This window comes from Polypterus senegalus, chromosome 11 (genome assembly GCF_016835505.1).
Source record: "Polypterus senegalus isolate Bchr_013 chromosome 11, ASM1683550v1, whole genome shotgun sequence".
NCBI classification, from domain to species: Eukaryota; Metazoa; Chordata; class Cladistia; order Polypteriformes; family Polypteridae; genus Polypterus; species Polypterus senegalus.
This window is the reverse complement of record NC_053164.1, coordinates 47,869,441-47,885,048: the sequence shown is the minus strand read 5'-3', so window position 1 is coordinate 47,885,048 and position 15,608 is coordinate 47,869,441. Positions and strand designations below refer to the sequence as shown.

General features: G+C 35.4%; 1 protein-coding gene across 3 annotated transcripts in view; it reads right to left on the bottom strand.

Moving 5' to 3' along the window:
• LOC120538927 (drebrin-like protein B) overlaps positions 1–15,608 on the bottom strand; it is a 74,505-nt gene that overhangs the window by 18,691 nt on the left and 40,206 nt on the right. For all 3 annotated transcript variants that reach the window (XM_039768549.1, XM_039768546.1, XM_039768548.1), the window contains exons 4-8: positions 13,353–13,427; positions 12,769–12,915; positions 8,269–8,346; positions 7,884–8,035; positions 3,639–3,693 (exon numbers count right to left, since the gene is read on the bottom strand). In XM_039768549.1, the coding sequence (XP_039624483.1) occupies positions 3,639–3,693; positions 7,884–8,035; positions 8,269–8,346; positions 12,769–12,915; positions 13,353–13,427 (507 nt within the window). The remainder of the gene's footprint in view (positions 1–3,638; positions 3,694–7,883; positions 8,036–8,268; positions 8,347–12,768; positions 12,916–13,352; positions 13,428–15,608) is intronic.

Sequence of the window (15,608 nt, the reverse complement as noted above, 5' to 3'; positions counted from 1 at the left end):
GTAGATGGCTACAAGAACCGCCTCACTGCAGTTATTTCAGCCAAAGGAGGTAACACTCGCTATTAGGGGCAAGGGTGTCCTATCTTTTCCTCAGTTAGAATAGGCATTTTGTAGAATGACATTTACAGAAGATCTTGAAAAGACTTTTCTTCAGTTTTCTTTGTTTAGTTGGATTACTTTAATCTCTCTGTATTGTTGAAACGGAGATGAAATAACCATTTATTAAAAATGTTACAAAAAACCACATGCTTTCAAAGGGTGTCCTAATGTTTTCACATGACTGTACATACATACATACATATATACACATACATACATACATATATATATATATACATATATACATATATACATATATACACACATACATATATATATATACACACACATACATATATATATATATATACACACACATACATATATATATATATATATACACACACATACATATATATATATACACACACATACATATATATATATACACACACATACATATATATATATACACACACATACATATATATATATACACACACATACATATATATATATACACACACATACATATATATATATACACACACATACATATATATATATACACACATATATATATATATACATATATATACATATATACATAAATATACATATATATACATAAATATACATATATATACATATATATATATACACATATATAAATACACTCACACACACATACATATACACACACAGTTGTGCTTGAAAGTTTGTGAACCCTTTAGAATTTTCTATATTTATGCATAAATATGACCTAAAACATCATCAGATTTTCACTCAAGTCCTAAAAGTAGATAAAGAGAAACCAGTTAAACAAATGAGACAAAAATATTATACTTGGTCATTTATTTATTAAGAATAATGATCGAATATTACATATTTGTGAGTGGCAAAAGTATGTGAACCTTTGCTTTCAGTATCTGGTGTGACCCCCCTTTGCAGCAATAACTCCAACTAAATGTTTCCGGTAACTTTTGATCATTCCTGCACACCGGCTTGGAGGAATTTTAGCCCATTCCTCCGTACAGAACAGCTTCAACTCTGGGATGTTGGTGATTTTCCTCACATTAACTGCTCGCTTCAGGTCCTTCCACAACATTTCAATTGGATTAAGGTCAGGACTTTGACTTGGCCATTTCAAAACGTCTATCTATATATATAATTCACTAAGTCCAAGACAAGCAAGACAGAGCCCCGCCCACCAACAACTCACAAAGCGGCCAACAATGGCACGCAACACAGACCATGGGATACGCACGACAGAGCCCCGCCTACCAACAATTCGATCAAGAGCGAAAGCATTTGCCAAGAATGTTTTCATTAATCAAGAATATATAATTCACTAAACAGCCGACCAGGGCACGCAAGAAGCAGCACGCAAGACAGACCATGTGATACTCACTAAGCAGCTGACCAGGGCACGCAAGACAGACCATGTGACACGCACGACAGAGCCCTGACCACCAACAATTTAGTAAGCAGCCAACCATGGCACGCAAGCAAGACAGGCCATGGGATACGCATGACAGAGCCCCACCCATCAACAATTCAAGCGAGAGCGAAAGCATTAGTCAAGAATGTTTTCATTAATGAAGAACGAAAGTCGGAGGTTCAAAGACGATCAGATGCCGTAGTAGTTCCGACCATAGATGCTGCTGACTGGCGGCATTATTACCATGACCCGCCGGGCAGCCAACCGGGAAAACAAAGTCTGTGGGTTCTGGGAGGAGTATGGTTACAAGGCTGAAACTTAAAGGAATTGACAGAAGGGCACCACCAGGAGTGGAGCCTGCGGCTTAATTTGACTCAACAGGGAAACCTCGCCCGGCCCAGACACGGAGAGGATTGACAGATTAATAGCTTTATCTTGATTCTGTGGGTGCTGGTGCATGGCCGTTCTTGGTTGGTGGAGTGATCTGTCTGGTTAATTCTGATAACGAGCGAGACTCCCTCTTGCTAAATAGTTACGCGACCCCCAAGCAGTCGGCATCCAATGTCTTAGAGGGACACCATCCAGCACCGTACCTCGCTCTGGGAGGTGGGGGCACGGCGGTGGTCCTCTAGTTTTCAGTCACGAACAATTATATGTTGCTTTCTCCAAAGTTCCATCTTTTCATTCTCTTACAGTCGTATCCTCAAACCCACCCCATTTGGACAACTGTGTCTTTCAGGAAGGGTTCACCCGTCAATACATAATTATGCAGCGTATGCTACGCCGCGGGTTGGCTAGTTAACTTTATTTAACCATTCTTTGGTAGAACGACTTTTGTGCTTAGGGTCATTGTCTTGCTGCATGACCCACCTTCTCTTGAGATTCAGTTCATGGACAGATGTCCTGACATTTTCAGTTAGAATTCTCTGATATAATTCAGAATTCATTGTTCCATCAATGAAGGCAAGCCGTCCTGGCCCAAATGCAGCAAATCAGGCCCAAACCATGATACTACCACCACCATGTTTCACAGATGGGATAAGGTTCTTATGTTGGAATGCAATGTTTTCCTTTCTCCAAACATAACGCTTTTCATTTAAATCAAAAAGTTCTATTTTGGTCTCATCCGTCCACAAAACATTCTTCCAATAGCCTCCTGGTTTGTCCATGTGATCTTTAGCAAACTGCAGACGAGCAGCAATGTTTGTTTTGGAGAGCAGTGGCTTTCTCCTTGCAACCCTGCCATGCACACCATTGTTGTTCAGTGTTCTCCTGATGGTGGACTCATGAACATGAACATTAGCCAATGTGAGAGAGGCCTTCAGTTGCTTAGAAGTTACCCTGTGATCCTTTGTGACCTCACCAACTATTACACGCCTTGCTCTTTGTTGATCGACCACTCCTGGGGAGGGTAACAATGGTCTTGAATTTCCTCCATTTGTACATAATCTGTCTGACTGTGGATTGGTGGAGTCCAAACTCTTTAGAGATGGTTTTGTAACCTTTTCCAGCCTGATGAGCATCAACAACTCTTTTTCTGAGGTCCTCAGAAATCTCCTTTGTTTGTGCCATGATACACTTCCACAAACATGTTGGGAAGAGCAGACTTGATAGATCCCTGTTCATTAAATAACACAGGGTGCCCACTCACACCTGATTGTCATCCCATTGATTGAAAACACCTGACTTGAATTTCACCTTAAAACTAACTGCTAATCCTAGTGGTTCACATACTTTTGCCACTCACAAATATGTAATATTCGATAATTTTCATCAATAAATAAATGACCAAGTATTTTATTTTTGTCTCATTTGTTTAACTGGTTTCTCTTTATCTACTTTGAGGACTTGAGTGAAAATCCGATGATGTTTTAGGTCATATTTATGTTAATTTAGTCTCTTATAAATACTCATCAGGCATAGTGGACCTATTTAATGGGAATACTCCAATTGGTAAGAGAGTAAATATTTTAATCTCATTTCATGATTTTTACTCCGTTAAATAACAATTTTTTTTATATATATTTATAGAATTTTATGATTTTGACTCCAATAAAAAATTTTACTAATATTCTGGCCGCATATATACATACAGTATGTACATTTATAACAAATTACAGCATTTCACATTGGTATCATACATTGATAGAAGACTCACCCTTTCCTGATTCTTTTGTTCTTTGCTCTGCACTTCTTGCTGCTGCTGAAATTGTCTACATACAAAAAAAATTAATCAATTAAACAGAAGTATATAGCTGTCACACAGCTCAGCACACCAACCTCTGCTTAAAATCATCCACCTTCTTTGATGGTCAGATTGTAAAATATCCATTTCTAGAAATAATGAATTGCAGGAAGAAAACTGTACTTTCTGAACAAAAGCTAGCATTTTACAAATCACACACTCATTGTTAACACCCCATACATAATCCACACTATATGCCACATTTCTGTTTTTGGGTTTTAGCTCAGCAGTTTAACATAATCGTATTACCATAGCTTCTCCATAACAAACTCCTCAGTATAAGCTTGGACCATGCCGCAAGCCTTTAGATCTCTCACTTTCTGAGAAACAGACAGACAGTGAAGCAGGCTTCACATTAGTGGTGTATTTCATCTTCTTTCATTTTGTCAATCTATACCAGGGGTATGAGTATCCAGAAGGGCCACAGCAGCTAGACATACTTTGCTGCCTTAAATATTAAATGACTTGCTTTTAAGATTGTAAAACCTAAATAGCTTGTTTTGTCTTTAACCAGCTGTCAATTAACAATATGTGCTGAGTTATTCTAGGCAAAAAACAAACAAACAAAAAAAAAAACAGGTAACTGATATGTTCAGAAAAAGAAAGGTAAAAATATTAAAAATGTAGCAACATGTATTAAAAATCGGCAGAGAATGGCTTCAAAAGAAATATTACTGCAGAGAAAAACCTTAAGTATTTGTAGCCTACCAAGAACAGAGCTCTATACAAACACCACCACTACCAGTGACCTGTCTGTAAAACTGCTTACGTTTGACAATATAACTCAATGATATGGACCAAAATACATTAAAATGATGGAGATTGTTTATTTCTCATGTTCTTATAGAGGAATTCAGGCATTTTGGCAGCAATGTTTAATATTTAAAAAGGGTGCACCTGTAAGATGACAACCTTTAGGTCATATACTCCAAAAATCATACATTTTAAAATCATACAACATTCAAATAATTTCTTGCAATTTGTTACTTAACAGATTTTTAAAATTTATTAAGGAACTAACTAAAAAAGTCAAGAACCTGATTAACAAGTTTAATAATGCATTTGTTATGATCAAAAAGAAACCCCTGTGCCAAAAGTCAACTTTATATGAATTATTAGAGGGGGAAAAAAAAAGTATCTAAAAGGGGAAGAACTCTCAGATCTAAAATTAAGTAATCTATCTACATAAGGGTGAAGGCAGAGAGTCACACTGTATTTACAGATGTTACAATTTACATTTTGCAATTTTACATTTAAAACAAAGGAAGCTGTGTTATTAAAAAGACGAGTTTCCAAATGTTAGGTGGAACTTTATTTAGAAAGGGTTTCATATAAATTATCATTTCTCACAAAATTTGGAAGTATTCTATCAACAAGGTACACCTACTTTCATTAAGTCAGTGGCAATACATAATGTTTATTTAACCTCTCTCCTTGCACTTCTAAATGTCAGCTTTAGTAATGTGAAAAGTACTGCTGAAGCACTACACAACAAAAGCATTAAAAAAGACAAAGTCTACGAATTTTTGTTAGGAAATCCTTTATAATTACCAACAAAAATTTGCTGTTATACCAATATGCGAACAGTTTTAGCTAGCCATGTTTAAATATTAAAGTAGCATTAGTATACTGAAACACAGAAAAAACAAGGTACATTTGCTGTAAACTTGTAAATAAACACAGACACAGTGTGATCAACCTAGCTACCATTTATGTTCATATTGTTTTAAAAGTTTAATGTTTATTGCGTGTAGTATAAGCTCCAATCATGAAATGCACAATCTTACTGCATTTGAAAAATTTCAATTTATATTGTTAATCTGAGAAAGATAATTGACTCAAATTGCACTTATATGAAATTGTGTATACTGTTCAGAAGCAGGTGCTGTTGCATAGTAATGCTCCATTGAGAAGGGACTTGGTGTGCTGTTTTACTTCAGAGTAAGCTCTCACACATTCACTCCAAGAAAAGCATTTGCCGTTTTGAAATTCAAGTTCCATGTCTGTATTACATCAAAGTTGTTTTAACTAAAAAAGCTTGGCACACCATAAATCTTAAGACAGCATGTAAACTTTATGTACTCATCACATTTTAAGTGCGAACTACAAACATACATGCTGCACAAGCTAAAACAAAATTTGGTCCTTCATCTCTTTTGATGGCTTGGATCCAGTCACTAGATGTTTCCTCAGTGGGAAAGCTGTGATATCTTAGATAGTGATGTTTTATTTGAGACTTTGAACACAAAAGAACACTACAGAAGCTCTTGTTTTGCGATTCTAATATTGCTTTGGAAAACCAAAAGAAAATTTACTCCATGACTATGTTTCCTGGAAAATAAAATATAAGCATGACTAAGGATAATTTTAATCAATACACTATTTATAAGTGAGAGCTCTACTACTACCACAGGCTGAGTATCCCTAATCCAAAATGCCTGAAAGCAGAAGCACTTTAAATATTTTCAGATTTGCGAATATTTGCATATACATATTGAGATATCTTATAGACACATGTAATCACATAAAGAAATGTAGCCAAACCAGCTAAATAACAACTCATGTGTATAATAATTCATATCACTGAGTTGTTAATATAACGTGTGTTTACGTAACAAACATTTTAAACCTCAAAAATGAATATGATGTATTTTAGTGCCCTTTTAAAAGGACCAATGTTGCATATTTACACTGAAGAACTTTTTTTGTTTTTTCCATCAGTTTATATTGGGTACCTGTTGTCACTTTTCAGGGAACTGCCCGAAAGGTCAGGAATAGCTCAGCCAACTTTCACTCCATCATGCCTGCTTATTAACTGACTGACATGTAGTTTTCATAACATGTGGGTATACATGCATAAAATATAAAAGGTATTTTGCTGACATAAAGAGACAATTGTCAGCAGTGTACAGTTTTCCATAACATTAGTACAAAATTATTATAAAATAAAAAAAAATTGCGATAAACTCCATGGCATGCAGTATTATTCCTCAACATTAGCAACAGCTGCTATATATTTATATATTCATTTGAGTTAAAACTAGTTTGCTTCATTTATAAGTAAAACAAATTAAATGAAATTCAATTTAGAAGAAACATTTTGTAGTTTTATGTGATCATTTGTATCTGTGGAATCACCATGATATAAGACCTGCCAGTGTATATAAATGTTTGATCCAGATATAAGTACTCCAATACAAAGTAACAACAAATTTCACAGGTAGTGTATCTGACACTTATCCTTTCGATGCAGTACTATACATTATTATATCACACTGAAGAATCAATTTTTACAACTGAAAATATTTCCACTTTAATATTGGTGCACAGCTGCTTCATGGCAAAAACTATTAAGCATTTTGTAGAGGTTGTGACAAAAGTGACGTTATGGGGAAAAGTATCAGGAAGGTCACTGAGAGCAACAGCTGTGCATATGTAGTTGTAAGCAAGAAGTAAGTTTTACATTGATGGGCTTTTATTTTTTTTTAATACTAGATTAAAAGCACAGAAATGGCCTATTATGAATTAGTGTGGCCAAGTGCATTAGTGAGCCCTATTTTGGACTGATGTGTTGTTCTAAACAGGTTCCTGCTTTGTGTCAAATGCTGAAAGTGTACACACTGGCTCTCGATAACGCAGTGGTTTAAACAGAGTCATATAATGACCGAATGGGTGGTTTGACAAAGTACTTAAAATATTAAATCTACAGTTCAACTCTTCCTATATAGGACTGTTTTTTTTTTTTTTTAAAAAAAAGCGGACACTCTCATTCATTTTTGAACACATCTTCTAAATAAGACTGCAATGTGTATTTAAATCAGTGGCTCCTGACCAAGCAACTTCTCATAGCAAAACAACTGCCTACATTTAAATTTGACCTCTATAGAGATCATCTGTCTTCTTGTTTATATTAACCTCCTCTCATTCTGAAAACACTGCCTACATTTAGAGCAGACTTTAGCTTCTTAACAGCTTTTTTAAGCAAATAAAATATTATATTTATAAAAGACTGGGTCCATGAAGAAAAAAAAACATATGTAATAACTGAAAGATATGTAATAACTGAAAGAAATACATCAAATATATTAATAATAGTGCAGCTGAAACATTAAATGAGCTATCCTGATGTATACATAAAAATATCAGGAAGTCACTCACTTCTGCTGATCAATCTGGTATGCCCTTTCCTTCTCCCTTTTTTCTCTTGCCTGGCCCTCTTTTAGTTCTCTGTCACGTCGCTCTTTATCCAGTCTCTGACGATCTTCTTCAGCTCTTTTTCTTTCTTCTTCACGTCTCTTCTCCTCATCTTTCTGTATAGAAGTTAAACATCAGTAATGTGTAAACATTTTTTAATGATTAAAATTGTCCCTAATACTTTTGCCTGTTAAAATGAACTTCAAATGTCATCAACAGAAAACATTACTGCTTTTGTTTTTACTGTTCAACCTTAAATCTGTTAAGTGCAGATTAGATTCATTTTCCAAACAGTTAAAATATTACATTACCAAATTCAGGATTTCTTTAAAGAATAATCAGTACTTACCTCTGCTTGGGCCCAGAAATTATCTTTGTTGGTTCGCTTAATTTCAGACATTGCATTAGTCTTTTGGTACACGGATCCCTGAGAAGGAAAAGGAAAAACCTGAAATTAATGCTATGATTTGAAATATGTACCTCATCTTAAAGCCTTTTTCCACACACCTTTAAGCTTTGGTGTTGAAATAATAAGAAAAAAAAGCTTCAATATTACAGCACGCTCAGTTAAAAAAAAAAAATGCTGTCTGAATGAGGAATGTGCCTGGAACTAATGAAATTAGAGAAACACCCGACTGGTGGGGCACTATACCACTACAAGCAACCCGAGTGACTTTAATCACCATGGTATAGCCTCTTCAAATAAATAACACAAAATACGAAGTGAAATGATCACTCATGCTCTGCGGATGGAGATATTGTCATCCCTTTTACTATTATAATCACAACAGAAATGCTTCACCCTTAGGAAGACCACTCTGAATAACATACAATTTACTGATATAAGAGTATTCCATAACCTATAAGTGAATTAGTGGACCATGTTTTAAACGTTTTGGGAGAAATATGCTCCGTTTTTCAGTAAAAAAAAAAAAAAAATAGGTGGCATTTATACAGGAACAAGTATTTAGCTTATTTTAATAAATAAAACAAAAATGAGTGGCATGATAGCACAGTGGTTAGCAATCAAGGATTCTGGGTTACAATCCTTGTCCATGTGGAGTATCCATGTTGTTCTTATTTCTGCATAGATTTTCCTTACACATCCTTAAAGACATGCAGGTAAGGTTAACGTAAATCTCAATCGGCTCAGTGTGAGAGAATGTACTTGTGGGTACCCTACAATAGACTGGCATTCTGCCTTCCTACCATGTATTACATTAACTGGACCCTAATTGTACTAAGTGAATTTGGGAATGTTATGTAGGAAAAGCATATTGCTTCTGGCAGGATGCTACGGGATTTTAAGCACTACTTCATAAATCTTTAAGATATGATATTCTTTTATATAGTCATAAAAAATAAGTCCTTTAGAGCAGCTGTATCATTGCTAAAGCTTCTCAATAATTTATGAATACGAGAATAAAAAGAAAAGCTACCATACTCTCCCTGTACCCTATCAATTACAGTGATTTTTACATTAAGTGCTGTATTTTTTTTTAAGAATTCATCTGCCCAAGCCTTTCAATCTTTTCACTGAAACAAATAATGAAGAGCCGCAAACTTGCTTTTTTAGTGTTAGATAAGAGAATCTTGTTCAATGTTGAATTATCTTCTTGTGCTACAAAAAAAAAAAATTGCTTCAGGAAGACAAATCAACATTAAAAGTCAAGCGGTATTTTTTTTCTCTCCAATACTTTATTAGTTAGGCCTTCATTCACACATTCTGAGGAGTACTCATAGGGATCTGTAGGCAAAAGGGACCAAAAATACTTGTACTACAAGTGTTCTCATCTCATTGTTGAGAATCAGCAACTCATTGGACCATATTTTTATATTTCTCTGGAAACTGTTTGTGTCATTTGCTCCATGTCATCCCATTTTAACCAAATGATAGCATTCTACTCTGACATTCTACATAGAAAGTTTCAGATTGAACTTACTGCTTCTTCCTTAGACTTATATTTAAGGTCAAATGATTCAATATTCTTGTTCATTTTGAAGGACGTCTTAAATCAACTCATGGACATCATGGTCAAGAAATGCATCTTTTCATTCATAGTGGAAGACCTGCTGTCTTTTGCTGCACCTTCTTTGATAAAAAAATCTCTTCTTCCAATGCTCCAAGGTAAAAAATCTTTGTCGCTGAACCTCCTTCCTCTGGTGTCACAAAAAGCCATCATCAAACCATGGCTGTCAACATAATCAGCAACTGGATCTAGCCAGCCTTTTTAGCATGATTTTAAGTATGAAAAAATGTTAATATTATCTGCAGACATACCTATCTAGAAGGACAGTTGGCACTCAGTTTCCATGGGTTCCACATCTGCAGATCAACTACAGATCAAATATATTCATAAAAAAATACAGGAAGCTACAAAAAGGCAAAACTAATTTGCCAAGAGCAGAGGACTACCTTGAATTCATACGAGTGATCTGTAGGCATAACCTACTGTAGCCTCCCACTATAGTTATAAAAAAAAAAAAAGGCTCATAGGAGTGAACTTACAGCTCCTATTTGGTGGCCAATTGCTGAGCCACCTCACTGCTCTTCAGTTAGCTAGCTCTGCTCTCATGAGGCACGCTTGCTCAACACTGTAGACTGATCAAACCTATTGTCTGTCAATCTGTCGTACCTTGGCTTCTGAGTGCTACCAAATCAGCAAGGTGGGAAACTCTTTCCAACTTTTCACTTCCCACAGTACTGCAGCTCTTAAACAAAACAAAAAAGGCATACACATATTCTGGAAACAAAGACACTTAAATATTGATGACTAAACAATCTCTAACCAAAAAGTTAAACTGAAATTGAACTCCCATCTAAGCCAATCAAAGTGACTCCTTGCATTTGCCTTCAGATTCCTGGCCGAGGCACAGGTTTTAATCTTAGGGATGCTTATCTATATGCGTGCATGTACAAAAAGCTGTGCAGGCTAGACATACACAGACTTTCTGTAAGTAATCAGTACAATGTAAATTAAATACTTTAAACACAAGTTGTTCAGTGGGAATTTATGACTGTAAAGAGCTGTGAGCTGTTTCTATGAGAAAAATGGCTTCTAAAAAGCAATTAAGTGGTCAAAGCAATATCTCAAAGGCTAAGAGCATAAATTGCCTTCTGTTAACGAGAAAATAAAAATCTTACATCTTTTGAAAAGTGGCACATTGCTTGCCAAAGCCACTGAGGCAACTATCTGCATAGCATTTATATTGATTGTATTAGGTCTTATAACTAATCTAGAAATGATTTAAAGTATACGGGAGGATGTGCATAGGTTATATGCAAATACTACAGCATTTTATACAAGGGACTTCAGCATCCACTGCAGGTACAGAAGGCCGACACCCCTCATTTACTGAGGTGCTTCCTATTTTGTCAGTTACGCAAACAAATCTTTTTACTGTTTCATATCGTTTTCTGGCTGTTTTTCAGGGATATTTTAAAAAAATGGCATGAACCAATATGACGAATGTTTAAGATTCTATTTCATTTAGAACATTTCTTTGTTATCCTTTAAGTCATAATTACCAGTCACATTTAACACTTACCTTTAAACTACCCTATAGCTCAGGGATATCTATCCTGGAATGAAAACCTGCAACAGTTGTGGCCCCTCAGGATCATTGTTTGACATCCCTGATTTTATTGCATTTAATTATCACCAGCCTTTGATCACTTCCACAGACTTTTGGATTGGTCTGAACTAAAAACTGCACATATTTTGTAGAAGCTCAGCAGAAAGTAAATTGAATTTCATCCTGTTACAAAAATTATGCACCATATTTAAATCAGACCCAGATATAATACTGGTAAAGGAATACAAACATTTTACATTTCTGGATTAATATATTAGGTTACATTTATGCTAAAAAAAAAAAAAAGTAAAATATAGGTCAGTAAGAGGAAAGAAATAAGAGTAAAAACAGTGGAAGAATAACTTTTGTGAATGAATGCGTACACATTTTCACCTGAATTCAAAAATTAATTTCCAACAATTATAGGGTAATTTTAAAAATGATTACAGTAATCCCTCCTTGATTGCGGGGGTTGTGTTCCAGAAATAGGAAAAAATCCGTGAAGTAGAAACCATATGTTTGTATGGTTATTTTTATATATTTTAAGCCCTTATAAACTCTCCCACACTGTTCACATTTTTAGAGCCCTCTAAACATGAAATAACACCCTTTAGTCAAAAGTTTAAACTGTGCTCCATGACAAGACAAAGATGACAGTTCTTTCTCACAACTAAAAGAATGCAAGCATATCTTCTCTTCAAAGGAGCGCCGTCAGGAGCAGAGAATGTCAAAGAGAGAGAGCGCGAGATAAGAAATGCAAACTATCAAAAAATCAATACGTGCTTTTAAGTAGCCTATGCCGAAGCACCGCGATAAAGCGGCATTTTGTAGAGGAGCGTCCGTATCCTCTGTGCAAACAGCCCCTCCGTCAAGCACAGAGAATGTCAGAGAGGGTGAGAGACCAAGAAAAGCAAACAATCAAGCACCGCGCGGGAAGCATATCATTGACGAGTTTTAGTTAATATGTAATACATGCTCTGATTGGGTAGCTTCTAAGCCATCCGCCAATAGCGTCCCTTGTATGAAATCAACTGGGCAAACAAACTGAGGAAGCACGTACCATAAATTAAAGACCCATTGTCCGCAGAAATCCGCGAACCAGCGAAAAATCCGTGATATATATTTAGATATGCTTACATTTAAAATCCGGGATAGAGTGAAGCTGCGAAAGACGAAGCGCGATATAGCGAGGGATTACTGTATAATCAGAATATAAATACCAGATCTATTAATCTTACATCTTCAAATAGCTGTTCAGGTCCATAATACTCACCACTGGACCCTGTGGTCCTGTATCAGAAAATCGGCTAGTCTCTTTGTGAAAGCTATAATTGGCCCCAGAAGCTTTAGCTACTTTGTCCATAATAGAGTCAGGTTCCACATCTTCATCTGCCCGAGCATTGATGGTCACATGTGCACCCTGTTCAGGGTAAAGGAAAAAAAACAAAAAAACAAAATAAAAAAAAGGCAAATATTTGGTTTATTGATTCATCCATGAGTAGGACATAACTGTATAAGAAATCACCCTACTTTTGCTTAAAACGAGTTTCTTCTGTGTGCTTTTTTAAATGCATTTCCCAAATCGGATGCTAACTTGTCCTGCACAGTTTTATTCATGCATCTGCAACAGTTTTAAACTTGTGATCTACTATCAAAACAATTTCCTGGATTATGGGCACTGCACCGATATACTGTAAAGGCTCCAATAAATTTACAGTTTCACCTACCAGAATATGCTGAGGCTGAAGGAAAATCAACGCCAATGGAAGGATGAGTTTAAACTGTGTGTAACAGCCAAAGTATACATTATTAATTCTATTAACAAAGATAAACCAAAGTGCTACTAAAAAAGGTTACCTTCAAGAAGTTTGCCATAGTACTGACATGGTTGGCACAAATCCCTTTTCTGGCATCCTTTACTCCTTCTCCTGTCTATAACAATTGAGAAAGCACATAGTTGGTTGGGAAAGCAAAGCAATGTGGAAAGTTTCCTTTTTTTGTGCTAGTTTACAATATTACCCGTTGGACCAAAAACTATCAAAACAAACAAACAATGCTTTTATTGATGATTATACAACACTGTACTTGTCTGGTGCATTAATAATCTGGCTTTAATTTGCAGTTTCCTCAAAAACTCTCTATTTAAACATTTTCAAAATAACCTATTCTATATTCAAGCATATTATAGGTTAAAAGACATGGAATATGACCACTTCACGATCCCAAATTGGAACAGTTAGCATGAAATGTTTTGACAAATATTACCAATGTTTCAAACGCCCTTACAAAAATATTAATACACAATGTGGAAAGCCTCTATGTCCGTTTATCGATAAATCAAATCTGGTATCTCTTCCCCTTTGCAGGCTCTACTTTGTGCTCCAGTAAAAAACAAAGTGTCTTAGCAAAATCCTGCAGTTCAAATTCCAATAAGAACATGCAACCAATATTGATAGCCTTTAGAATCCACATGATTACTGTACACTGTCTCCTCAAAAATCAAATTATTTTCTATTTTCTTTCTTCTTTGAAATATTGAAGCACTTTGTTTCTAGTCCAAGTACTGAAAATCATACACACACACACACGTGTGTCAAGAAAACATCTTAAAATGAGAAGCAATAAAAGAAAGGTAGGAGCTGTACACCTTATTAATATAACTACATTTCTTAAATTTTGCACAAAAGCAACTGGTTAGCAGAGTAAAGCTTGAAAGAGAAGAGGCAGATTCTATTTTTTTGATAAAATTAAACACTACAGCTAGCAATTCTCAAACACTGTGAGATCTTTAGCATTTTGTTGCACACATCAAGCAAAATATATATATTTGCAGGTCATCTGTATTACAATGCAACTGTAAAGAGGAGAAGGAAAGACGTGGTTAACTCAAATGTGCTTTTCTTTAACTGCCATCTTCTGCCCATACCAATCAACTAACATCCCAAGTTGGGTCATGCACATCCAATTTACTGCCTACACTTCTTTTGCTTTGCTTTAAAATGCTGATTTATACTGTTTGTTAAAATTTTAAGGAAATACCTAAAAATCAATAGTACATTCAGTTGCTTAATTTCTAAAACATTTAGAGACTCACAATGACTCAAATCATATAAAAATAGCTGGGTAGTGACATTATGTTTTCAAACTTCCAGAGGCAAAAACAAAATGGAGGGGAAAAAATGACTGCATTTGAAATGTTTGAGCCATCTCAAGCAATTTTGTCTTATGTGCATTACAAGAATTGTGAAGTGATTCCAGCTCTGCTTTCATTTTGATCAGATCACTCTGTAAGAGAATCCTTTTTCTGTGAACAACTGTGTTCTTAAGTGTTAAGTGCATCTGAATCTTCACATGCATCTTTTAAACAACAGTTACTTTATGCTTTACTAACACTACACTGTAAAAAGTAAAAAAAAAAAAAAAATAGTATAAATATAAAAAAAGAAATACAAATGTATCCGTGTAATCAAGAATTTCTAACCTTGATTCAAATATGAACTTATTTTAATGTGAATATTCATTCATAACAACATAAATTTGATAAACGAGCAGAGGCCATTCAGTCCATCAAGCCTGTTTGTTCAGCTAATAGCCAAGCTGTCCCAATATCACATCCAGATTTTTCTTAAAGGTTGTCTCAAGGTTTCTGCTTCAACTACATGTCTTAGAAGTTTGTCCAGAATCACAAAACTCTTTGGGCAAAGAAGTGCTTCCTGGCTTCAGTTTTAAATACAATTCTCCTTAATTTCCACTGATGTCCTTGAGTATGTGATTCACCCTTAAGCCGAAACAATGTTGCTAGATCTGCTTTATCAATGCCTTTGAGGATTTTTAAGTGCCTGGATTAGGTCCCCAAGTAGTCTCTTCTGCTCGAGACTAAACAGTTTTAATTCTCAGAGTCTGTCAGAGTAGGTCCTTAAGTCCTGGGATGCACTTGGCTGCTCCCCTCTGCACAGCTTCAAGTGCTGCCATGTCTTTTGCAAGAGTTATATTTGAACCCTGGTTCAAAGTGCACCTAGCCTGTGTCCGAGTCTCATATCCTTCTGTGCTTAAGTTTAAAGGCTGATGCTGTTATTTTATTATTCACTACGACAACTGCATTTTTAGCTATTT